This window comes from Chroicocephalus ridibundus, chromosome 1, assembly GCF_963924245.1.
Source record: "Chroicocephalus ridibundus chromosome 1, bChrRid1.1, whole genome shotgun sequence".
Taxonomy (NCBI): domain Eukaryota; kingdom Metazoa; phylum Chordata; class Aves; order Charadriiformes; family Laridae; genus Chroicocephalus; species Chroicocephalus ridibundus.
The window spans coordinates 130,477,439-130,504,501 of record NC_086284.1 but is presented as its reverse complement, the minus strand read 5'-3'; the positions used below and the strand labels follow the sequence as shown (position 1 = coordinate 130,504,501).

The 27,063-nt window shown below is 46.2% G+C and overlaps 1 protein-coding gene across 1 annotated transcript; it reads right to left on the bottom strand.

Moving 5' to 3' along the window:
* Positions 1-101: 101 nt before the first annotated feature.
* ATP1A1 (ATPase Na+/K+ transporting subunit alpha 1) lies at positions 102-27,063 on the bottom strand. The gene is made up of 23 exons (XM_063351757.1): positions 26,813-27,063; positions 20,305-20,412; positions 19,108-19,167; positions 17,875-18,078; positions 17,403-17,516; positions 16,681-16,815; positions 16,368-16,485; positions 14,382-14,650; positions 13,142-13,340; positions 11,549-11,658; positions 9,986-10,120; positions 9,270-9,462; positions 8,595-8,770; positions 7,906-8,042; positions 5,886-6,036; positions 5,180-5,348; positions 4,414-4,568; positions 3,940-4,063; positions 3,012-3,157; positions 2,792-2,922; positions 2,108-2,209; positions 892-983; positions 102-444 (listed from the first exon to the last, which is right to left on the bottom strand). The coding sequence occupies exons 1-23, from the start codon at positions 26,822-26,824 to the stop codon at positions 416-418; spliced, it is 3,069 nt and encodes a 1,022-aa protein (XP_063207827.1). The 5' UTR covers positions 26,825-27,063; the 3' UTR covers positions 102-415.

Below are 27,063 nucleotides of genomic sequence, written 5' to 3'. Positions count from 1 at the left end.
AAGCCAGGGGCTAACCCCTGCTGTCATCACCACACCCTAAGCAGGGAGGAGAGGCTGCCTTGAACCAGGTTTTGCCTTGAGAAAAACATCCATCTAAGACCTTGTGGGGGCATCCTCTTATAATCCATCTTTATTTGTAAAAATCCACATATAAAATCTTCAGTTTCCTTTTACAAAAACAAAAAGGCACATAAAACTACTCAAACTCTCATCCCCATGGACTGATGGTCGGACTTTCCCCCCACCCCAACCTTCCCCTTGCTTTCTCCTCCAGTCCATGTTTCTTCACGTTTCCTTCAGTTTCAGCTTACTCCTGCCCAGGCACGGTTCTGCGCTTGCAAAGATGAAGTACGCACACAGGGGAGATGGTGGAGAGGTGGCATGGGCTGTGCGTGGAATGTTTTACAGGCGCTTTTTAGTAGTAGGTCTCTTTTTCCACCCAACCTAAAGGAAAAAGAGGGAGAAAGAGTTAGTGTTAAGGCAGACCAAGCATAAGGTTCACTAGAGCTCATTTTAGGCTCTGAAAACTTGCACGGTAACATCTGAACTAGTAAGCGACCCGTCACAATGGAAAAATCTTGCCAAATTTTTGATGTGCTGCAGCTTTCAGGCCCTGTTCCAGCTTTCTAGAACGACCCAAGCATTAATCCATCTTTTCCATCTACTTCAGCGTATTGGTACTTTCATATACTGTGGGAGAATGCAGGGAGAGGGACAGTCCTTAATTTGGACTAACAGCACTGTTAATGTTGAAGAAGGGAAAACACAGCAAAATACAGCCCTGCATAGCGCTGGGCACTGGGGGTCCCAGGGCATTGTCAGAACTTCTACCGAGCTCAGCAGCATGAAGAGATGGGGAAGAAAACACATAGATAAGCAACATATTCTTACCACCAGGGTTGCGTCTGATAATGAGCTTTCTGACTTCATCATACAGGAATATGAGGAGGGAGTATGGGAAAGCACAGAACCACCAGGTCGGCCTGTTAGGGAGAGGAGACAGTGAGAACACAGGCAGCGGCGACGCTCTTTGCCTAGCAGAGCTCTGACTTGATGGCACAGAAGAGTGCAGGAAGGCTGTCATGTCCCAGCTTGCCAGTGTGCCAGCTCCCTCAAGGCTGTGGTTCAGCTGAGAATCCTCCAAGCCAAGAATTACCACCAATTTTTCTGCTGCAGTAGGTTAATCCACTTTTGGATATTAATTCCAACGTGAGGTGTGCCATAGCACCTTTGTTCATCTCCGTTACAGCACCTCCCCACCTATCAATCTAGCAATATTTCCTCTAAGTACACATAACCTTTGTGCCCACAGCCTTGCTCACTTGAACTGCGTTGGTTTCCCTCGTGATTTACACATGCTAACATCTAGCTGCTGCAGGCACTGGGCAGATGCTAGCCTTCTTGTTAGGAAACACACTTCAGCACCGAATTCCAGACAACACTTCTGAATGAAACACAAGATGTATTTTTTTTTTTTTTGCCATGAGAAGTTTTATAGCACTTAAGCCAGAGGATTGTTCAAAGCCTGAGAGTAAACCCTGCCATGAAGTGTTGCAATGCTATTGGGCAATGCTTAAGATGCTGGCACCCTCCCAACTGTTAGGAAAGTTACCATGCACCAACCAACTGGTCATCTGCATCTACGTAGCATCTTCCATAGAAATAGCACAAGTAATAACGTCTTTTGAAAGGTAAAAAAAGGCACAAGATGTCTTTAGCAAAGACAAGTCATCTGATCTATGTTTCAGAGCAGTTCAACTGGCTTTCTTTGGAGGTGCAGTCCCCTATCCATAAAAATACCCCAGGCAAGTACAGGAGCAACTGCACTACAGTACACTGGTACAACTGAAGTTGTGTAGCTGATTTTTTAGTACAGCACTGAACTGTAGGCTCCCCATAAGCATTCCCACTAACAGTAAAGCAAAGCAAACCCGCAGTGTGCCACGCTACAACAAAGGATCACTTGCCCCCTCTAGCCTGAGCTCTTTTAAGTTAAGACTAGAGGTTTCATGCTCCACAAGCCCACAACTACTTTTATCCATCTCCCCACCCAAGCACTATTGTTCTGTGGTACAGCCTGCTGTATAAAAAGCATAATGCAACTTACTTGAGAGGGTACATCCTTAGAGCAACATCCATCCCAGGGCAGTAGGAAAGGAAGGCAGCCAGAGCAGTCTCCTCAAAGAGACCAAATATTAAGATCTTGTTCCTAGAAGAAACAGGAAAGCAGTCAGGGACAGAGTACCTTCACGGATGACATCCTAGAAAACAGCTAGTTGCCACATGGTAGTCAATGGAAACAGATATTCTGGTCTAGCCCAGAAGTCCATCAGGTGCGGACTACCAGGCCATCTGAGAGGATGGCAGAGTTGTCACAACGGTCTTTTATGTCTCTAGACAAAGATAATCCAGTTCACAACTAAGTCAACCGGCAATTGCCTTCATCACAAATTCAGAAGGAGCCTGGGGTTCATACCACCAGATCTCCCAAGACATCAGCTGCTCTGCTGCTGCACAAGGCTGTGTGCTGGAATATGTCACTGTCCTTTGAGGTGGGCTAGCTCCCACGCACAATGGCAGCGGAAGCCAGCATTTCACTGTCTCAGCCTGACAACTGTAGTAGGTACTACAAGAGGGCACCCAGTCCCTCTTTTATCCACTACCAAGGCACTAGACTGTTCAAGATTTAAGCCAAGATGCCCAGACACTGCTGGGACGAAGAACTAGAAAGCCGTATGTTGGAAAATGTGTAGAGTCCAATTCTAAATCCTCCATGGACAGCCTGACTTACTTCATTCCCTGCTGGAAGACAGAGTTTCTTCGGGTCTTACAAATGATCAAGTCTGCCCACTGCACAACCACAATGCTGACAAAGAAGGCTGTATGGCAAGTGAACTCCACTATTTTCCTCTGTTCGTAGGTCTAGGAAACAGACAGAGCAGAGAGCGTTCGTTCAGATATGCTGCTGTTTCTTCAGCGTTCATTCAGTTCAGCTGTGCCTCAAAACTTACCCATTGCTGCCCATAGCTGTCTTCCACATCATTAACCCACCGGTCATCCCACTGAACTCTGATCCCTAGCAAGCCAGAAGGCCAGAACCCATTCTCCGCCATGATTACAAAATAGGTGAAGAAACCTCCAAGGGCCTGGATCATACCTAAACAGGTAGGAAAAGACGATAAAAGTGACAACGGTACTGTGAAGAGCAATTACGACTGAGAGTAGTTTCAGGAGAACCCAACCACCTAAAAAAAATTACCCCTTGTGGGGCTCAGTCTCCCAAGCAGCAGCTATGGAAATAGTTCACACTAACATCAAACTCAGCTGCAACCCTTTTGCTGAGCAGCTTCTGCTCCCAACTTTGTACAGAATTACTTCTGTTCCACCCTATGCTGCAATGGCATGGTACTCAAGGACACAAGATAAAACTCCCTTTGTATTCCCATTAAGCCTTGCCCACCCCCAATCCTTGCAAAATACAGTCAAGAAGGTTCCCAAGGTCTGCTGCAATTAAGCATGAGCTCCCGTCCTGTGAACTGGGCACATCTCTGTAGCTGCCTTTAATCAAGGCTCCTAATACTGTGTGTTTAGGGACATGCTGGAGAGAATCCTTTCTTCTAATTAAACTAACAATGGGATCTATGTTCTTGCTGAACAAGTCTGAACCAGAGGAGAGCTGGTTGTCGGCCAGTTCCTTTACAGCACTATGCAATTAAAAAAAATTACTGTGAAAGCGATTCAATGGATCAAGCTGCACAAGCCACCGCTATATGCCATGGGGCAGAACCATGGCAAATTCTTAACAGCCTGACGTTCTGGTTCAGACATACCAAACCTCAACCCCACCAAAATAAGCAGAACAGTCACTGATTCACGATGGCATATAACCCCTGCCACCACCAAGTTCAAACCAGTGCCACAGAAAACAGACCAGCTTACCAATCTGCCCATAGGCCATGCTGATCAGCCGTTCATTCACCAGCTTGTCTGTTTTGGGATTTCTGGGCTGCCTCTTCATGATGTCACTCTCTGCTTGCTCATATGCCAGGGAGATAGCAGGGACCTTTGGAGGTGGTAGGACCACTGTTAGAACTGTTTCAATTTTCCACTGTATACAGCCTTCCCTGCCCCATGTTTTCAGCCTGAGGCACAGCACTGCCTAAAAGCTCTAGCTGTAGTATTCAGGAAGAACATTATCCCATCCCCAGTTTGTCCTTGCATGGAATTGAAGGGTCCTCAGACTCAAGAGAGCCACAAGACAGGGAGTATCAAATGGTCACTTATTTTAAATCAGAACACTATAGAGAAAACCATATTTAAGCATTTTCCTTCCACCTGTCCTCTCTCTAGGGTACCTAACAATACCCACATTTCTTCTGGAAACAACAACAAAAAAAAAAAAAGGACATTCACCATGTCAGTTCCCAAGTCAATGCAGAGGATGGTGACTGTTCCCAGTGGAAGGGGTATGTTCGCAATGATGAAGATCAGGAACGGCGTGATTTCAGGAATGTTACTGGTCAAGGTGTAAGCAATAGACTTCTTTAGGTTATCAAAGATCAGACGCCCTGGGGCAAGAGGGAAAGAACAACATAACTCTCACTTATCAGCAAAAGGCAGCCAAGTAGCTCATAGGCAGCTTCAGTGGTAACACTGAAAAGGAAAATGCTCGTGCAACAAATTTAAGAGTTCTTTTGCATGTAAGGGTGAGACAGTGTGCTCTGTGCACAGCATCACCTATACAAAGTCTATTTTTGGTCACAGCAATCAGGGTTCACTGCATACAGCAGCAGGATACTAAGCTCTGGCTTCTGAGGATCAAGAGCCCCTAGGGTACCCCCTGTTCTGCTTCTGTTTGAGAGCTATTGCTCCATCAGGGAGGAAACTGTGTCAGACTCAGCTGGCAAAGATGACTGTAGGGTCAGTGTTAGGCAAAAAGACAAAGTAGCTTTTGTTACTCATCTGCTTCCTACTGCTTCCAGCCCAAGGGATCATGCTGGTCCCATGGAAAGAGACTTTAAGGGAGGAGGAAAGTGCAACCCTCCTTGAAAACACTTTTCAAGGAGACATGCTCAAGTGAGGAACAACCCTCCAGACACCTTTATTTCAGAGGGAATCAGTAAGTAACACTGCTGAAGCATGCCACTTCACCACCACTGTGCACAAGTTATAAACTCACCTTCTTCAACGCCAGTGACAATGGAGGCAAAGTTATCATCCAGCAGAATCATGTCGGCTGCCTGCTTGGAGACGTCTGAGCCAGCAATACCCATAGCAACACCAATGTCGGCCTTCTTCAGGGCTGGGGAATCATTCACACCGTCACCTGTCACTGCTACAATGGCACCCTAGTCACAAAGGGAACAACAGAAAGACTGAAATAATCTTATAAGATGTTTTGGGCAGAAAAGTTTTCTCCTGTCTTTCAGGACGTGAAGCATAAGAAGCTATTTCACTTTGCTGTAAAGAGACCTCAGTTTCCCCTTGTCCTCCCCTCACCCCTTTCCCCATTCTCATCAGGCTTATCAGAGAACCACGCTGCTCTCTCCAAAATAGATGTTAGACAATATATAAACATGTTGAATCCTCCTCTCACAAGGATCTCCAGACCATTTAGGAATTAAGCATGTTAACACATCCTAGGATTAGAAGAAAGCTTCAGCACAAACTGAAGATGTTTTCCTGCAAGACCCTTATATTTAGGTATTGTAGAGCAGTCCGACATCAGCAGCTGAAGGCTGCTGGCGGACAGATCTAGTCTCTCCCTTTACCTGAGGGCACTGAGAAGACCAAGCCCTACCACTTCGGAAGGCAGCACTGATCAGTAGTTTTATATATGTCTGGGGCCTTCTTCAATATGAAGCCCTTTGACGCCATCTCTTTACCTGTCGCTGACAGCCTTCCACAATTATAAGCTTCTGCTGAGGAGATGTCCTGGCAAAGACAATTTCAGTATGATGCATCAGGATGTCATCCAGCTGCTCACTAGTCATGTCCTTCAGATCTGAGCCATGAACAACACAAGCTTTGGCATCCCTGCAATCAAGAGACAATAAAGTGTTTTACTTCACAAGTTAAAGTAAGTTTCCCATTAGTTGTATTTTCTCCATAAAGCTGTGGCTCTTCAGTGCTCTAGGCAAAGACCAACTCCTGCTGTGACTAAATACTAATCCAGGCTGCCTCTGTATACAAGTTTGATGCTCCAAGTTTAAACATAGATGGGAAACACAAGGAAAGAGACAACAAGACAGCACTAAGCAACAGACAAAGAGCCCCATGAGCAGACTAATGCTTTCTATGGCTTTTTAAAAATGCATCAAGGCAAAAGCTAGTTGTTTCCACAGCTCCTGGCCTCTGCACGAAAGGAACCCCTGGCTCAGGCAAGTTAGCTTCCAACATCACAAGAGACGCTGTGGTCTTACACAGGCAATCTTTTTGCAACAGACTGATGATCTACACGTGGCTCTTCAGAGAGCTCACACAATGTCAGTTCAGACTTTTACACTCTTCAGCAACAAAAGCATGCAACGTTATATTTAGACTGCTTTGGTACCCTGCACGCTACAGGAAAATACCACCTCTGTAAGCCAGCATACCATCCCTTATAGGTCTAGGAGACTATCCACGCAGCTCATGACATCACCCAGTTTAGACAGGGAAATTCCTTCCCCACCCTTACAGCCAGCTGCTGACCTGCTCAGTCACACAGCCCAGTGATCCCCAGCCTGCACTGCTAGGCTGTGAAGTTACCCTCAAAAAAAAAAATTAAAAAAAGAAAAAGAGAATAATTCAGCCACAATACTTGTCTTCCCCCATACAATTCATTCCACAGGGTGTCTCTATTCACAGTTCATAAGCTACATGGCTACCCTCCAGCCCAAACACAGGCTGGGTCAAGCTAAGCAATGCAGACAGCCCAGCCATTCTGCAAACAGCCCATGTATGCCAAAGCACATTTTCTGAGGATGCCTCAGTTCTGTACTAGGCTAGAGGCAAACATTAACCCCTAAGAGGAAGGAATTACATTTTCACATTTATTCTGCCTCTAGACAATGACTACTGTCAACTGCTTCGCCCAGCCCAAGTCCTGCTCACTTTGCCCATCTGCAATCAGACCCAGAATAGAGTCTGAAAGCAAGAGGGGCAGAACTGGGCTTTGCGCGATCAAGTTTATAGATGGCATGTCAGTTCTTTTCTGTAAACAGTATAAAACAGTTATACAAAGTTTACTTTTGGTAGCCCATTCAACCTGGATTGTGACTAACAAACTAGGCATTTTCTTTTTACTAGAGTTTTCCCCACGAACCTGTAAGTTACCTAACTAAACAAACTTGACTAAGTATATGTTTAGGGACAAAACTAGACCTAGCCTCTATTTAAAGATCTGGAATTGCAGGAGTACATGGTTTTCAGGCTCTGCAGCAGCATTGCTCAAAAAAGCCCCCAGACATCCACCTCCCTCCCCCATGTCACTTCAGATACTTTTACCTGCCCCCTACAGTGGGCAGTACATGGTGCTTGTGCAGCAACATGAACCAGGTGGGGCAAATGCTTAGCTCAGGAGGAAAAAGTTGCCCCCCAAAAAGACTCCACCCAGCCATCTGTTTCTTTCCCCCACCTTGGGGACAGACCATCAGGACACACAGCTATGGGGCAGAGAAAGGACAGAAGAAACTGCCCAGGTTTTCTGTATAGGGCTTACTTCTAACTACTTCCCATGCACATTCAAGAAAGACTTGTGCATTCCTCACATAACTCATGATACCCATTGAGGAGCCACAACATGCTGAGCTAAGCAAATGCCAAGCTTTTCATGTCTAGAGATGCTGAAAGATTATCCGAGGCAAGGAGAGAGACAAATGCTTAATTCTTTGAACAGTTTCGGCCTTCCCCACCAGTCAGTACCTAGGGTTGACCTGGCTGACGGGAATGTTGAGTCGAGCAGCAATATCTTCTACTGTTTCATTGCCCTCAGAGATGATGCCGACACCCTTGGCAATGGCTTTGGCTGTGATTGGATGGTCTCCAGTAACCATGATAACCTGAAATGCAAGCAGACTACTGTGAAAGCGTTGCCTGTACTGCAGAGCAACACTGCCCAAGAGGCAGGGTCCCTTGAGGCTGAAAAGGCCACGTGGCTTTTGTTCTAACAGCCAGCCCTGGCACAGAGCAAGCCTGAGGTACAGGCAGTAGTAACCTGTTACCAGTATGCAAGGGATTGAGGTGGATGGAAGACAAAGAAAACTGTTAATCCTGAGTCAACAGATCCAGTTCCGTTTCCAACCTGTGCTTCGCTCTTTCACCTCAGTCAGTACTGTGGGACATGCAGAACACACCTGAGACAAATCACATGCTCAGGCACACCATACCATCAGTGCCTGCCAGTGCCCTAGCAGTTTGGAGTCCAACTCATTTTTCAGGCCATTAACATAGAAACTTTTGTATTTAAGTAAGAAGTGAAGCCTGAAGCGGTACTAATTAAATCCTGATCAATACTTCTCTTCACTCACATTACAGCAAACACACAGAGTGAGGGAAGCCCTTTATAGCCACAGGTATAGAGCGACGTGATTTTGAACCCAGGAATAAAGTACCTTGATCCCAGCGCTTCTGCATTTGCCAACAGCATCTGGCACAGCAGCACGAGGAGGGTCAATCATAGACATCAGTCCTACAAAGCAGAGCTTGTCTACAGGGAAGTTCACCTCGTCTGTATCGAACTGGAAGCCTTCAGGGAACTGATCATCAGGCAGAGCCAAGTGACAGAATCCTGTAACACATCAAACCCGTGTTTACTCTGTTCCAACACATCAGGAGGCAGAGAGCGCACAAACACTTATTGCTTCTGCAAACAGCCACACAAGAATAACAGGACAGCGTCAGAGGTTTAGCCAGGGCTATTGAGGCAGGAGTCACGCTCAGATTCTGATAACCAGTAGCTGTTGCTAGGTGCCCAGACGCAGCTTGGTTCACATGCAGTGGAGCAAATCTAATACCATGTGGCCCCATGGAGACTAAAGGTCCCAGATGCTTTGCTTCATTTGATCTAGGCAACCCAGCTGCTGGGCAAGGTAAGACCCTGCAGGTCGCTTTTTAGATTAAAGGCTAAAGGCAGGACTGTTCCTACATGAATTGCTGAAGTGACCTTGACTCAACACTACAGTTACATTGCAGGAACTGTGTACAACCCGACACTTAATCTGTGGGAACTCTGCACGGGAGCATGAGGGACAAATCTTTTCCAATTTATTAAGGCTGCTTTTCCTTACCTAACACTCTCTCCCCAAGGCCTCCCAACTCAAGGTAAGCATTCTGAAAAGCATCTTTCATTTCCTCATCCAGTGGTTGCTCTTTGCCATGAATAAGAATGGTGCTGCAGCGATCCAAGATCCTCTCTGGAGCTCCCTTCATCACCAGCAAGTAACGGGATTCTGATGTATTTGCATTTTTGTGGATAGACAGCTAGGGTGGAAGAAACGAAACCATTTTATAGACATGTACTGTGAGGGTCATGAGTAACACCATCACTCTGTTTTGTGACTACAGTAGCTCAGGACAATTTGCGATATTTGGTTCTAGTTTTCATTTAACTGCACTTTAAAGAGGTTCACAAACTAAGGAATCACTACATATTCCTTAACATTAACATATAGCCTTTTTTTTTTTTTTGCATCCAAGTTCGACTTGCTGAGGTCATTTCCCAGATTTGAGTTCTTCCATTCTCTGTGCACCGCTGCTGCACAGGCAAGAAGTGTGTCTGGTCTTTTCTCAGCAGCTGACACCTTAGTGTCAAGGCAACTCCAGAAGCTCTTGCACAGTTTAACCAAGTATGGTCCATTAACTTAAATTTATAGCCTTGTGCAGTCTACAAGAAAGTAATGGCTGGGCAAGATTTTGGTACCAAAACAAGTTTTGAGGCACACTGTGTGCAAATTTACATAAGTGCTTCACACAGCAACTCCCCCTCAAGCAGGCATGTGCTTACCTGATACTTGTTAGTAGAGTTAAATGGTATTTCCACCACTTTGGGATATCTGTCTCTCATCTCCTTGACAGAACCACAGCACAATTCAATGCATTTCAGAAGTGCAGACTCAGAGGCGTCTCCTGCCACTGCTCTCTGAGGAAAGAGACAACTATCAAAGCGTACATCCCAGTAGACTCACCACAGAGTATCAGACATTCAAAAAAAACCCCAAGTGTATTCATCTCAGACCAGTCTCCCAGCTTCTACATAACACGATATAAGAGCAAAGAATAAATAATTCTATTACCTAGTACTGACAAATACTGCATTTCAGAATGTCAGGCCTCCTAGCCTGAGAGAGCAGCAGACTTCTGCTGCCAAAGTCAAGAAGCCCTTTTAAAGGGCAGAGAAAGTCAGATAACCAGGTGCCATCAGAGAAAGAGAGGCTGAAGGGTAAACTTTGAGAACTGCTGTAAATTGCTTGCCATCAAAAGCAGCAAACGTGAGAAGACGACAAGTGACATGCACACAGAAACACTTGTATGTGCTCTCCCACCCCAATATAAGATCAACTTATCAAGCCTCTGGCAGAGAAGATTTAATCTGTCTGTCCCTCCTCCCCTGTAAGGTTAGCACTGGTAAATTGTAGATGGGGGTTCTCAGCCCTGGAGATCTGTGTGTGCTCAATGTCCTACTTGAGTTTCCTCTGCTGCAATTTAAACCAAGTATTTCTTGCCCTTCTGGTCTCTGTGTCCCTGAAGAAATTTTTTTTTTTTTTTTCATTTTTGTACTGCTTTTTGGCATCTAAAGACTTTAAAAAACTCATTCCTCCCAAGTCATCCTTAAATGGGAAGAACTCCAGCTCTTTATCTTAGTTCTAAAAAACATGACCTGAAGCTATAGTCAGAGGAGTGCTAGGGAAAAAATAGTTTGTTCTATCATCTCTATTACCACAGCATCAGAACACCCTTGGGAAGAAGTTTACTAAGCAACATGACTAATATTTGACAGATTATAAGCACTGTACAGTTAGTTTCAGCCCTTGGCTAGGTCACAGTTCAGAAGCAGGAATCTGAATTCATGTTATGCCAGCATTTGCACCAGCGCTAAACCAGCAAAGGCTTAAAGAGCTAAGACTGGCCAGTGAGAACAGACTGGCTAAAGACAAACAGTCTCCCACAACTGCTGCTCCCCCGGCTCTGGTGTCTACTTCTCCCAGCTCCCAGAACCGGGTGCTTGTAGCTTTTAAGTGGACAAATGCCAGAGATAGTGATTCTTGGAACAGCCAGACATTGGGAAATGCCTAGGAAAGCTTTCTGATCTTTCTTAGCCCTGTCTGAAGTATCTGACCTCCTAGACAGACTGTAGATGCTAGTGGATGGCAAGGAATCTGCTGTGGGAAGTGTATCTTCCCAAGTCCCATCTCCTCTGCCCGTAGCACATCTATAACAGTGCTAGACTAGTGTAGAGAAGATTAAGAGTGTCAGATACCTCTGCTTTGCAGTTATGGGATGTAATCTCACTACCATTATGGGAGAACAGTGAAGGCAAACTGGACAAATGCTTCTTTTAGGAACTCACCTTAAGAATTGGTACATTTTCCTGATTGGCCTGAAACACAGCACGGTTGCAGAGACCTGCAACTCTGGACAAAGCAGTCCAAGTAGCTGAGCTCTTGTCAAAGGAAGCACCTGAAAGCAGAGGAACAATGTCAAAAAGTCTCCCCACGCCATGCACCCCCCCCCCCCCAACACACACACACAAAGTAGAATCACATAAGCCCAAAATCACACAGGCTTAACAGCAAGAAGCCGTTACCTCAGAAATAGGAAAAACTTAGAGCCTGTTAGCACACTATACCTCTTTTACTCCTCCTGCCTTCCCAGATACTTGATGAGCAACTGATTATTTTAAGACCCAAGGGTGAAATAGCAACAATGCAAAAAAACCACCTCTGCTTTCAAGATTCCAATAACAGCTGCAAACAGCAGCAGCAGAGGCAAGGCTGACAAAGCCAAGGAATTCCAGACAGATAACACTCCTTCAGAGAGGCTTGAGGAAGGGACGCTGGGTTCCATTTCCAGGTTGTTTCACTTTATCCATCACCCAGGAACTGGATGAAATAGCTCCCAAAGGAACAATACTCAAACAAAAAAGAGATACTGCTTCTCCCATGCTGGCTCTTAAGCTAGCTTCAGCAGAGATGAATTGAACAGACAGTTAACTGATAAGCTAATGTATTTTCTGTGAAGAAAAATCTTCTAGGTTTACTTCTACTGCAGCCAAGCCAACCATTGCCAGGCCAAAACCAACTGGTTCCAAGTAACACTTTATTTATAGCTTGTTACTTTGCACTAGTGTTAGAGACCAAGAACAGCAAAGCAGCTTTTTAAAGTGGTTCAGACAAGCACAATGTTTTGGAGTGGCTGGGGACAGGGAGCAGGGTGTAGCAGCACCACTGAGAAAAGTTTATGCTAATAACATGTTGCAAGAACAACATTTCACAAGGTAGATGACAGCTCATGAACTCCTGAATTTGGTAGTACTAAACAGTTCTGGAGAGAAGTACCTCTCCCTCAGTTGCACAGCACTCCTGAGATTTCAGATTCTTATCAACATCTAGAAGAAACTTCCTGCCAGTCACTTCCTTCATTGCTACCACTCTGCAAACACACCTAGGATGTTCTGGGAAACCCCCTGTTCAAGGGCAGCCATCTAGTTCAATATGGGAAATTTCCATCTGTGTTTAGTCTCAAGGAATTTATTATCAGGGTCAACACCTCTGCTGTCCACACTTTCAGCAGGCTTAAGATGGGCCAATTTCATCACATTTTGGCAAAAATAATCATGTACTCTGAAGTACAGAACAGCAAATATTTCTACATACGGGACAGATGTAAGGGGCTGAACATTAAAGAGGCTCAAATTCTGACGGAGCCATCCTGGGCAAAAGCAGCCTATATGGAGTTTATGGATTAAACAGAACTGTACTACAGTGAAAAGCTTTCTATCGGTCACCCCAAGTCTTTTAATACTCATTGTAGATCATATGTTATATGTCCTTGAACAGTGAACTGGACTGGAGAGCTAGAAACATGGGTTCTTAGAAGCACAGGAAGCCTCAGAAAAAGCCATGTTTTAATGAGATGCCTCAAGCACAAAAGATGGTCTTACCACTCTGGTTCTCTGTAGTATCAGCCTCATGAATCTGATTGTCAAACCACATGTGTGCAACCGTCATGCGATTCTGTGTCAGAGTGCCTGTTTTGTCAGAACAGATAGTGGATGTGGAGCCCAGGGTTTCCACAGCTTCCAGGTTCTTCACCAAACAGTTCTTACGCGCCATACGTTTGGCTGTTAGTGTCAGACATACCTGGAGACACAGATGATGACAGGTTAGATGCACTTGTGTACTAATACATTGCTACCCAACTTATTGTGGGCGTGGAATGACAGCCAGCTTCCATGCCCTGCAGCGATTCCCTAACTCCATGCTCACCCTGTCAGTGCAAAATGAACAGCTACGTTTAGGCCCAGCTGCTAGCTTTAAATGACATTTTCCTCATCACAAAACCTCCAGAAAAGGACTCAACAAGGCTTCATTCTCCTGATTCGCAGTGCATTAGGAAGGGAATAACATGCCCCGGCTTAACATTTTAGTTAAAGTTGCAGCTCGCTAATCATAGAAACTCTCAAAATAGGTGGAGGCAGGCCACACATGAAAAGGCCGCAAATAGTTCTGGTGATAGGGCTGCAACTTACTGGTGTAGGAAGTGACAAGCCCCAGCTACCCTTTCTTGCCAGAGGCTGTTATCTGCTTCCAGCTCCCAACTGTTCATTCCCTGGCTCAGTTGCTGTTCTGCTTCTTAAGGCTGCATGGACACTTCTAGCCCTGTCCACCACCACCTTCTACACAGCTGAGCACACCCAGATACTCCCACCATCTCCTTGGGAAACCAAACTCATAAGAACCTCTGCCAGGTGCCAGATCAAGAGCTGAGACTAGAGTGAAGCTTGCTGGATGCTCTGCCAGCCCCACAGGGCTGGAAGGGTTGGTGTGCAGGGGGATGTAGAAATCCTTAACAGTTTTGACATGAAGGCCACTTTTTGCCACAAAAAAAAGGCAAGACAACTCCGGAACTCCTAGTCTTGCTCATTTCACTTCTACATTGCCAAGCCTCTGAGCAGATCTAGCTTAGGAACCCATCTTCATTAGAAGAACAGCTGCATAACTTGACATCGATTTGGACAACTAGTCTGACTGCACTGAATTTATAAAAATCTATCCCTACACACTCACCACACAGAGTACCTTCCATTACTTTAACACCTCTGCACCCTGAACATGAAGCACTCCACTTCCTTAAGAGCCATATATGTAACTCCTTCAATCTTTTTTTCCAACTTTACTCACCGTGACTGTTGCAAGCAACCCCTCTGGGACATTGGCAACAATGATCCCGATGAGGAAGATTACAGCCTCCAGCCATGTGTACTCAAGGATGAGTGAGAGAATGAAGAAGGTGACACCCAGGAAAACAGCCACTCCAGTGATGAGGTGGATAAAGTGCTCGATCTCCATGGCAATTGGAGTTTTTCCCCCTTCCAGTCCAGAAGCCAGACTGGCAATACGGCCCATCACAGTGCGATCCCCAGTGCTAATGACAATGCCACGGGCAGTACCTAGAAGAGAGCGAGACACACGTTTTAGAGAACAAAAACCCTTCCCTAAACACACTAAACGAGTTTGTTCAGATTGTCCTAAAGTTTAGCACGCTTTGCCCAATACAATGCAGGTAGGCATTCCCATGGCAAGGTCTCCCATCACAACAACTTTTTTTTTTTTTTTTTTACTTTCTAGCAGCCTAAGAAATAAATGGAGATACATGCTGTACACGATTCCTGTGTGACTGGCCAACCTGTATGCTCTCTCCCTTCTACCCCAGAGAATCAAGTGCCAATTGCATAGGGAATTAGAGGAAGCCATCTTTACGCAGTAGACAGTGTCTTTTTCCCTCCTTTCAGGGGAGGTCCATTTCTCTCCCCCAAGGCTCTTGAGAAAGACCAAGAATATCCCTCAGTACTGCAGGGTTGGGATTTTTTGGGGGAAGAACAAACATGGTGCAGTTTGCTGCTCAGAATCTGTCAGCAGAAGACACAATAGGAGTCAGGCAAAATTCTCCACCATCACTGAACAGTTACAAACCCTGTGGGTATGGAAAAGATGCTCTGGGCTTCAGCACAAAGAGTACCTACCACCATACTCTGAGCAGCAACAGAAGTTCTGCCAGATATTTGAAATTCCTGCTTTCTGAAGCAGCTATATTATTTCTTATAGCTCTGCTTAACCATCTCAGTTCACATTATTTATCTGCACTTTAATGCTGCTGTACACAGAGTGTACCCTCAGGCCTTTGGTGATGATACAATACTGGGAGGAGTGGTGACACACCAGAAGGTTGTGCTGCCATTCAGCAAGACCTGGACAGGCTGGAGAGTTGGGCAGAGAGAAACCTAATGAAGTTCAACAAGGGCAAGAGTAGTGCCCTGCACCTAGGGATAAATAACCTCATTCACCAGTGCAGGTTAGGGGCTCACCTGCTGGAAAACAGCTCTGCTAAGGACCTGGGAGTCATGGTTGACACCAAGTTGACCATGAGCCAGCAACATGCCCTTGTGGCCAAGGTGGCCAGTGGTCTCCTGGGGTGCATTAAAAGGAGCATGGCCAGTCAGTTGAGGGAGGCTATCCTCTCCCTCTACTCTGCCCTAGTGAGGCCACATCTGGAGTACTGTGTCCAGTTCTGGGCTCCCTAGTTCAAGGAAGACAAGGAACTACTGGAGAGAGTCCAGCAGAGGGCTATGAAGATGATCAAGGGAATGGAGCACCTCTCTTATAAGGAAAGAGTGAGAGACCTGCATCTGTTTAGCATGGAGAAGAGAAGAATGCGTACAAGTATCTAAAGGGTGGGTGTCAAGAGGATGGGGCCAGACTCTTTTGAGTGGTGCCCAACGACAAGACAAGGGGCAATGGGCACAAACTGGAACACAGGAAGTTCCACCTCAACATGAGGAAAAACGTCTTTACTTTGAGGTTAGCAGAGCACTGGAACAGGCTGCCCAGAGAGGTTGTGGAGTCTCCTTTCTGGAGATATTCAAAACCTGCCTGGACATGATCTTGTACAGCCTGTCCACAGTTAGTGCTGCAGAGTCTTCTTTGCCCGTCATACACTATTGCAGTTGGAATGGGCAAAGCCTTTGCTGGGAAATTCCAGCCTGCTCTTGCATGGTAGGAGTAGGTTACCAACTAATACACTGAACTCACACAGCACTTCTGTTGCTTACCCATGCAGTTCAATCCCTAGCATTGTTAATAATTTTGGGAAGTAGGGGAGTCCCATACCTTCCACACAGTTAGTGGAAAAGAAGGCAATGTTCCTGGTCTCCAGTGGGTTCTCATTGGAGAAGTCTGGAGACCTGGTTTGAGGCTCTGATTCACCAGTAAGTGAGGAGTTATCCACCTACATGGAAGAGAGTACTTTGTCATACACAAGGAGGCAGATACCTTCAGCAATGAAAGCAGAAAAAATACCAGGCAACCCCTGCACACCCTCCTCCTCCACTCCACCACCCATTCAACAGAAGACATTCTTTGAAACCAGACGAATTCATTATCCTTCATAATGAAGTTTTCAGGCAGCCCATCACTCTTGTACCTTGCAACCATGTGCAGATATGATCCGAAGGTCAGCTGGAATTCTGTCTCCTCCTTTCACCTCCACTAGATCTCCAACTACAACTCCTTCAGCATTTATGCTCATCTTCTCACCATTTCTGACTACAAGAGCTTGCTGAAAAACAGAAAAGAAACAGCCTGTGTCAAAAACAACTCTTAAGAACAGGTTTAAGAGATCTGAATATCTTAAAATAGTTGTGCTATGGTTCTACAACATCTCTACTTGTACCAAGATGTTTATCTCCAATACATATGTTATTTAAGAAAAACAGTAATTTATGTTTTCTTGATATTAAAGTTCCTTGTTGCCAAGGTAGCAGTAAGATTGTTAGGTATGATACAGACCCTGACCATGAAGGAATATGAGTTTTAGTACTTATCACACCAGTTACTGAACTTCCTAGACTATCAAGAAAGTGTCCTATGAGCATTAGCAAATTGGTGGAACTCACAGGGCGACAGGAAGTGCCCTGCACTATTAGCATAGTTACTTAGAGTATAAAGAAGGAGTCTCATATCCCTCAACATTAAGAGCTAGTAACCCATGCTAACAGCTTGGCACAAGGGACATCTTGTCTGCTAAACACCAATAGATACCATTCACAGCCAGGTCTTTTACAATTGACGCCCATGTTTAAAACAGTTAATAACCTTGAGCAAGCTACAGCTTGGCAGATCTCAAGGAAATGAGGTATTCCCTACCTGAGGCACCATGTTCTTGAAGGACTCCATGATCTTGGAACTTTTTGCTTCTTGGTAATAAGAGAAACAGCCAGTAATGATAACCACAGCTGCCAACACAACACCCAGGTACAGCTACAAGGAGCAGAGAAAGTGAGTCAGAGGATGATCTGCCTGAAAGATTTCCAGTTTTGTCCAGATAAATTGCTTGAAATTTAAGTGCCCCATTAACAAAGCATGGAGGTACTTGCAGACTCTATACATTTTGTACACAAAGGCTGTCCACAAGCTAGTGTTGTTAACACAACATGAAGGAAGTTGGCTGTTCATTTCATTATGTGGAAGCACTCCAAGATGTGTTAAGCTCACCCACTGAATTTCCCGTGCTTATGGGAAAAGCTTTTGAGCTGAATGCTTAGAGGAAGTTAATTTGCTTTGAGCCAAACAGGCTGCTCAGCCTGCCTCTGAGGTAAACCAGACATTTTTTACTTACATTATCATTGTTGGGCTCCTCCTCCATGACACTTTGTATGCCATAAGCCAGAAAACATAGAATAGCACCAATCCACAACAGGAGCGAGAATCCTCCAAAGAGCTGCCGACAGAACTTGACCCATTCAGGAGTGGTGGGTGGGGGTGTGAGGGAATTTGGGCCATCACGAGCCAAAATCTCAGCTGCACGTGCAGTAGTCAAACCCTAGAAGAGAGGTTCCTTTTATAGACACTGTGGCAAGACTGACTGGGGAAGGTGGCTCTGAATTTGCTCATCTTCTGCTCAAAAAGGCAGGCAGAGTCCCACCACAGCAATAGGGAGATGCCAACAGATATTGAAGATCTCCACTGCCGCCAGGGCTCTGCAACACAAGTGCAGGATGTGACAGATGAATGCCAGAAGAGGAGACACAGGATGCTGGATGCTCCTTGAGGAGCCTGCAGGCCATGGGGCTACAAACACTGAAGAAGGGCACAACAAGAAGGCTACAGCAGACTTTGAGCTCCAAGAAACAGCCCAGTGCAATCCATCAGTGTAATCTATCAAATTATGGAACAAGTGAAAGTTCAGGACCATAAAGATGACAACACTTTGGATTGGCCTTTCAGGAAGTTCAGCTTTCAGAAACCTAGGTCTTTGACAGAAATATGCAAATCTCTGCTGTTACAGAGTAAGAGCAGACTTGTTTCTGTATGCAGTCATGCAAAAAAAAAAAATGCATGAAGCAAAACAAACAAGAGCAAAGGTGCCAAACTACTGCAGTGCTTCCGCACTGGACTTTGAGGCTAGCTAGGACATTTGCACACCTCTTACTATAAAAGGGTAAAATTTTAACTGCTACCAGCCACCATTAAGTCTCTAGGCATGTGCTATCTCACTAGACTACATCTGCAATATAACAAACATTTGCCTTTATTAAAAGCTCCTCAGGGGGAAAAAAAATAAATCCAAGAATCAACTTGACCTTGGAACAGTTCAGAGGCAGATAACAGTGACTTTGTTAGAAACTAAGTCACTAAAGTATTGCAGCCAGGCTGTACAGGGGGAGGACGAAGAAAAGTATTTGTGTGCTCAACAATTCTCCCAAAGCCTGGGAAACTTAACTGCATGAGGGCAGATTAAACAAAAAAGAAAAAACCAGACCACCCAGATCTCCCTCTGTGAAGTGCTGTGAGCCAAGACTGTTCCCTTTTAGATCATGGCAAGGAGGGAGGGAAAACAAAGTCTACCTACCCGACTCAAGTCTGTTCCATATTTGCGATGAAGTTCATCAAGGCTCAGCTTATGGTCATCCTGAAAGGCAAGAAATTGTTACGGGGGAAGAGATCAGTCCCTGCAGGCAGATCAGCAAGAGCTCAGCAATTCCACACATACCCCCCACCCACCCACCCCAGTTTCCTATCTAACAGTTTGGTTAGATAGCAAGACTCTAGCTCATGATCTTTGTGAAGAGAATCTCAACCTCATTCTGCAATTCAAAGTGGTCTCATCTTTAGCATTCTTGTGATTATCTGGGTACGACAGGACAGCTTTTTAAACAAACTCTGACTACATCTCAGTGCAGTCTTTACGCTCCTGGCAGATTCTGTGAAGCCTTGGTCGGTTTTCTGGGGGGAAGAACGGGAAGGTGGTGGTGGTGGTGAGGGAGAAGGGGAAAAGAGTTGGGAAGGAACGTAGGAAAGTACAGATTAATCCTGTAATTTCACACATTTTTAAGTAATGCTGCCAGCTTAAGCAGTGTTTCTTCCCCCAAAGAGGGGAGGGAGCAGATACTTTAAGTTAGCATTGCTACTGAACACAAAATCTCATCTTGGAGCAAGCTTTAGCATCCCCTCTCCCTAACAGAGAGGGCCAAAACCACGAAAGCACAGAAACAAAACATGTATCAACATCAAGGAGATCAGATCTAAGATGGGTGGTGTGCACAGAGATGTATAGCATCATCCAACATTCACAGATGGGGCTGGGAGACACTCCCCACAGCCTCAAACATGATTAGAAGGAATAATAATACTGAGGTCAGTCTGAGAAGAGGCTAGCAGTAAAAGGAGCCATACAGACTCAGCTGCAATGAAAACAGCAGTCTCGCATGACAGCACAATAAAGCCTGCAATGCTGCTATCCAGACAGTGCTTGCCTGGGTGAGGAAATACAGCTACGCTGTGCTACATGTAACACAAGCAAGCAGAGACTTGGGTTCTGCATCAAGGGCCTTTTGAGAAGTAATGTTTTCAGGGTTGCTGCGTGATCATCTTGATGCTGAAACACTGGCAGCATGTCTGACTTGGAAACAGAGGGGACCAGAAGGGAGATCAGTGCCTTCAGTCACACTGTGCTGTCAGCACACCAGCTCTTTTCATCATACGAAGCACAGGGCTTTGGGGGCAGTCAATAGTCTTAAAACTGCTTTTTCCATCCCTACACTCTTACCATTGAGACTTCCTTTTTAAGCTCATCCATGTCCCTCTCCTTCTTCCCCTTTTTCTTCTTTGCGCCATGCTCTGATGTAGCAGTGGGCTCATACTTGTCTCTTCCAGCCTGCAAGAGAAGACACAGTACTGTAACAAACACCTTACAGTCAACTTCTACAGCAGTAGACATGAACTATGCACATGAGCCTGCCAAGCAGACAAAACGATTATGGTTTATTAAAGTTATACCACTTCAATAAATTAAAAAAATATTAATGAGCTAGTGAGCAGACAAGTCTGCTCAGCAGCATCCCTGATACACAGATTAGAGACAGACATTGTGCAAGCCTAGCTAGGAGGAAAGCAAGCAAGCCTCATGCTATTCAATCAGTCTTGATGTGTGAGCCCTAGCTGAAGCTGAAAAGTGACAAAGAGCAGAAGAAACCAATTCCTGAGTGCATACTTATGCTCCCTTCAAGGCATTAACTCCTCCTCCCCCCTCTCAGTCTTCCACATCCTCTGGCAAGGAGCAGCCTATCAACTGAAGATAAATAAGAAGTGGTATCTCTAACTGGTTGAATCTGGGGGATAAGCTCCAACACTTTCATTCTCAGTTTGGCACTCTAGCTGGCTGGTTATGCAACAGAAATCTGCTTTCAATTTATGGCAGTTTGACCAGCAAGAACGGTATACAAAGCAGTAGTAGACTTTTGCAGATTGGATCTGTGCTCACAGAGCAGATGATTTGCTTAAAGCCTCTTTATTCAGATGGATTTTCATTCACTTTCATTATGGTTAATACTACGTGAAATCATGTCGAGATTTAGATCTTGCCATGATGGGGTAAACAAGCATCTATGGACAAAGAAATCATGGTGTACCACATATAAACATCACTTGAAAGACAGAAAAAAAGTACATTACAGTTACAGGCAGAAATAATCGTGTACTGCAACAAGTTAGGACACCCTGTATGGTACCAAAACCAGGCACCAGTACAGTTCCTCCATTAAGTACTCCAAACATTTCCAGACTCTCACAAGCCTCCAATAGCAGCTTTTCCCTGCCTTCCCTTCTGCGTGGGACCTATTACATCCCTGCCAAGTTTTATGCAATGAGATTTTCACTCAGTAAGATCCCCTAGAGGTATTTTGAGATGAAACAGCAGCTAATGGCACCAGAGTCAAACTGTTAATGAGATTAAGAAAAGGTTTCAATGGCGTTGCCTTGCCTGATCTTTGCACGAGTATCTCAAATTGCAAACTGGACTTCTGAGAGCGATCTGGACACAGAAACTACTGCTAGGATCCAAAAACTTTCCTGTTGAGCAGCAAGCACAGGAAATTTTTATTATTTACTCCAAAAGAAGTAGAAACGAAAACCAAAAGTGAAACTACATGGGCAGGGGGCAAGGGAGAAAAATCATGACTTTTAGAAGAGAAGCCATCAGCCACATCTAGACAAGGATTTTTATTGTTCTGAGAAAGCTCTGTGCACACGACTCTGCAGCCATAGTCATACATTTCACACACACAGAAGCCCAGCCTTGCCCTGTCCAGTAAAGGCAGGCTTTGCGTCCCCCATATCCTTGCATGCAGCTACAGGGCTGTGCAACAGGAACAGTTTTTAATAAGTGGAGCAGAGACGAGCTGTTTGCCTCCTCTCCCTGGACAGGGAACTACAGACTATCAGCATTCCTGACATTCTCTTCCCTGCACCTAAACTCCTATTTCACTCCTTAAGAAAGCGAAAGCCACAGAACTTAAACCAGCACAGTCCTCACATTCCAGCATCACAAGAATTTGCCACAGGGCAATTCACAAAAACTCACCATGAAGCATCTCTCCCCTTCAGTCTCAAAGATAACAACTCTGATTTCTGCTAGAGCTCTAGCAGACAAGTCTAAACACCATCCTGCACAAAACACATGCTTCCTGATTACCACTTGAGATGAGAAATGATTTCTAGTGAAGGTGAAGGAGCTGGTGCCTTGACTAGCAGTCCACCGCTTTCAGCTTCACCCCTTCCCTCCCAAAAAGCCTGGCAAGCTCTTGCAGGTGATCTAAAATCCTCCTGGTTGTTGGAAACTTCCATGAGAAGTACAGTTACTCAGCTCATCAGGGGCAGTGGCGAACAGCCCAAGAATATAAGAGTGTTTAGCTCTTTCAGCTGTAGAGATGACCTATAAGTGGTCAAACATGAAAAGGCACAATGCCCTTGTTCAAGCATGATTTGCTTAAAAAAAAAAACCCAAACCTGAATAAAACCCCCAGCGATCAGCTGCAGTCAGGACAAAAAGTGGATAGAGTTACTCGTTTCTTTAAGCACCCAAGTGAGGAGCTCAATTTCTCAGCTTAAAAAAAACAAGAAAGCACAATACCTTCACCTCTGTTGCTTTAGTACCACATCCCACCCTTACAGAACAGGTAAGTCAGCAGCACTGGTTTCAGCTCTTGCTATAGGATGATTCTATGCACAGTGAACTTCCTGCTCCATCACTCAAATCTGAACTCGCGACATAGATCAAAGTCCCACCCCTGTTCTGTATCTTCAAGGCCATTGCCTCTCTTCTGGACAGATGATCCCAATCTGTTCAACAAAGGCTCATGCTGGCTGGGCTGCCAGGGGACAAGGGGTTCATCCTACCCCTCAGCGCTGTGATTTCCCTGCTCTCCCCTCCTTTTCCTGCTGTACCATGATAAGGCGGCCTACAGTACTCCAGATTCACATCTTATCAAGAATTAATCACATGGCCTAAACACAAAGGAAGGTCTGCCTCATCAGAAATGTCACCCCTGTTACTTGACTTTGCCTAGGAACTCTGATTCATCAAAACTGCCACAGGAAAAAAAAACACAACAGAGCCTTTATTTTTTTTCCATGCAAGATATTTTTTTTCCATTGGCTTAAGCACAACATTTGTACACACCAGTGTAAGAAGATTTATACAGCCCCCAGAAAACCCTATTGTCTTTCAGATACAGCTTATGCTTTTCCGCCCTGGACTAATTGAGCCATTCATGGCTGATGTTCTCAACACAAGCCATGATTGACCAGGAAACAGGAGGGGTGCAAATCAGCAGACAAGTTCAGAAGTACCCTATTCTAACATCACCTAATCCAACAAGAAATACCAAGTAAGAGCCAAAATAAATTACGCAGCCTCTGGAGGCCTGGTCTGTTCTAGTACTTATGTCATTATAATCAACTGTGCAGAGAAAACAGAAAAGTTACTGTCCTGCTGCCTCATGAGACAGTCTTCAGTAAATATATTAACCAGATGAGTCATAAGGACTATGCCTATTGGACTGGAAACACCACTCCATAACCCTATGTAATCTTAAGCAAAGGATGCAAATGCCTTCCCTGGACCCTTCTTACTCCCTCCTAAGAGCTGTGTTCAATCTCATATCTTTAATTGAAAGTCTAATCAATTGCATCAATTGAACAGACTCAGCATCTAGGACAGTACAGAGCAGTTTTTACTCAACAGCTAGTGATCAGACCACTGTTTCCCAAATTACGGAAGGACAAGCTCTCCTGCCATGAGAAGGGACCTCAACTTTGCAAGGGTTTTCATCATCAGGGTCAAAACATGACCACGCATACACCTTAAGTCTCTACTCTGGATATTAGGACAAACATCTCTACTTCTCATGGAGCTGCTTTAAGACCCAAGTGCAAAGGTAGCTTTCCAAACACTACTGCTGCACAGCTGAGCAGCCCTTCCTGTGTTTTCAGTGCTGTGCCAACTACAGAGTGTCATCTCCCACACCTCTTTGCCTGGAACATTAGTGCACCTTTACCATCAATCCAGAAGTCTCTAAGAGTTGTCAAACACATGAAGATCAGTGGACTTGGGACAATTCTCCCCTAGAGGAGCTGGTCTGGTAACTTCAGCTACCACTTGAAATGACCTGGCTGAAGCATGACCTTCTGCAGTTTTCAGCAGGTCAGGATCCCTCTGGGCTGTGGAATTGCAAACCACAGGTACAGGCCACTTGCCAGAGACCCTTCATCCTGTCACTCCACTTCATGAAAACGTGCATTGACTAGGCCCAGGGTTTTCTTTGACAAATGGAATATCCTCTAGCCATAGTAATAAGAAGTGTGGATGAAAGAGATGAGGGAAGGAAAAGAGAAATATTAAGATTTCTTAATCGCACCAGATGAGGATTGCTTTGATTTGCATAAAATTTCCCCTCAATTGGTCCATTATGCAATAAGCCTTCCTAGTTTCTGGTAGGAAAAAACCCTTAGCTGGGGTTCAGGCATTAGCCCTGACCTCCAGAAGCAACTCAAAGCACGCACTAGCAACTGTGCAGTATGCCAGCGCAGCAAGGGAGACAGAGTGATACACGCTGCTTTCTGCAGACAGCTCTGAACAGAAATGAAATCGCGTGTGCTTTCCTCCACTATGCACACCCCCTTGGATAGTCTGCTTTTTGGGCTGAACAACATACCCAGGCAGCTCACGGCCCTCCCCTTGTCCTGTTACCATTTAAAGTAAAACAGACATTCAGCTTCTCCTCACAGCTGCAGAGACAAGGAACTTGTTCTCTCACACTTACGCTCCTACTTTCTCTTCCATCCCATGCTCCTATGGGAAAGAGGTTTCCTTTTCGGGCACCCTAACTCCAGGCAGGCACATGGTGTTCAGTGTTGCAACCACACCACCTTTTTTACAGCCTTGCTATCTCACATCCCCATTTTTCAGGGGGACTCCAATAACCTGCATGTATTCTCACCACTAAACAAACAAATCTTGTGACTTGCTACCAGAAAGCCTGAGGCAGCTGTACACTGTTAAGTTATCCCTTGTGTCGGCGCTTCAGTTTCAAGCCAATTGCTTTATTATCCTGGCAACCTATGAAATCTGAAATAGAAGCGAGACAGCTAACAGCCTTCTATATTAAAAAGTGTTTTCACCTCCCATTAGTCCAGCCAAGGCAGCCCCTGAAGCACTGCAGTCACACATACACACACCTCCAAGGTTTCTTTGATGATTTAAAGCATCCAGAAGGCAGCTTAGATGGTCTTAGCTCTTAGATGACCTCTTATTGTGCACGCTGCTCGTTGCCCACCAGGCTGCAAAACATCACGCTGGGCTGCCACACATCAAAAGGACTTTACCGAGGAAATAAAAACCCCAACCAAAAAAAAAAAAAAAAAAAATCCCCAAAACCCACCCCACGCACTCCTCAACCCCCTTTTCCAAGTTAACTGTCTGCTCTGCCATGTTCTTGCAGCTCCCCGACTATTCCTGCAGTTATGTCAACATTGCCACCGCTGTACCGCAGGGATGAGGACAATGCAAAGTCAAGTCAGTGTTTGAACAGCGCTGGCTGGGGAAGCACAGAACACCTGTAGGCAGGGACAACGCTACCACCTCTGCGTCTCAAGGACCCCTGCTCTCCTCAAGAAGCAGAGAAGTCTGGGAATTTTCCAGGAACGAGCATAGAAGAATAGTAAACAAAAATCTACACACCTCCAACTATGTAAGATACACAAGAAAGTACTTGAAGGGGGGGGAGCAAACATCCAAGCAACAAAACCCAGAAACTGGCCTTTACTTTTTCAAGATAAAATAAAACTGGAGCAACTCAAGAGGTGTTTCTGCTCTACACGTTTGACTGCAACACCCAACTTTAAAGAAGTCCTTGCTCTTGTTTTCCAGAGCGTTCACAGACACTTTTCTTTAGTTGAGAGACGGGATCTGAATTAAGGACCTTTCCTCCTGGCGGGCTCTGAGGTAGAAACAACGCCGGTACAGGGGAAAGCAACGATGGAGGCTTTTATCACCCCAATTAAGAGGATGGAGTCGGGGCGATCACCTCCCTCCTGCCACCAACCCCCACCGCGCCCTCACTGCTACCAACAGGCAAATTAGCCCTTAATAAAGCCTTAATAATCCTAACAAACCCCCCTTCCAACCTCCCCCCGGGCCCTCGTGTCTCAAGTCTAAAGTACTCTTAGGAGACGGGGGAGCAGCGGCGCTCCGCAGCTCAGCTCCAAAAGGGCATCAGATAACAACAGCCCCGGGGGCTGCGGGCCCCACACGGCCCCGGAGGAGGGCGCTTTTCGAGGGGGGGACCCGGCCTCAAAGAGGGGGGAAAGTTTGGGCCGCCATCCCCGCCCGGCCTCACCGGCACAGGCCGTCCCCTCCCGCCCCGTCCCGCCGCGGCCATGTCGGCGGCCCGGCCACGCGTGGGGAGGCGGCCGGCGCCTCGCTCCGCCCGTGGCCCGTCTCCCGCCGGCCCCACCGCCGCCTCAGCCCGTTACTTCCCCTCCCAGCGGCGGCCGGGGCACGTTGCTCGGGGGCAGGCGGCACCGGCGCCGCCCTCCAACGGCCGTTACCCGCCTCAGCCCCCTCACACACGACGTGGCCGCCCCAGCCCGGCACAAGACAAAGCGGAGCCCCGCCCGCCCCAGCGGAGGGGAGAAAGCGGGGTAACCGGCTGCTTGAATGTCCCACTCCCGGCCGCACGACATCACCCCGAGCCCATGCGCTCCGCCCCGGCGCTCACCCCCTTGCCCATGGTGCCGGGCGGCTGCGTGCGGTGTCAGGCGGCGGGGGGCGAGGAGCGGGGATCAAGCGGCGCCACGTGTCCCGGCCGGCGGCAGGTGCGGAACAATGGCAGCACCCCGGCTGCCGCTTGCCTTCTCCTTCCTCCTCCTTTTCTTCTTCCTCCGCCCCCCCCGCCTCTGCCCCCGTCCGGGTCGCTCCTCTCTGTCGCCGCAGCCGCCCGCAGCTCGCAGAACCGCCGGCTTCCCGCCG

What these genes read in the sequence shown, in the direction of transcription:
- ATP1A1 (XM_063351757.1), bottom strand. An exon ending in ACAGCTATGGGCAGCAATGG is followed by an intron (nt 2,923 to 3,011) that starts GTAAGTTTTGAG and finishes TCTGTTTCCTAG; the next exon opens with ACCTACGAACAGAGGAAAAT. An exon ending in CTAAGGATGTACCCTCTCAA is followed by an intron (nt 984 to 2,107) that starts GTAAGTTGCATT and finishes TCTCCCTAACAG; the next exon opens with GCCGACCTGGTGGTTCTGTG.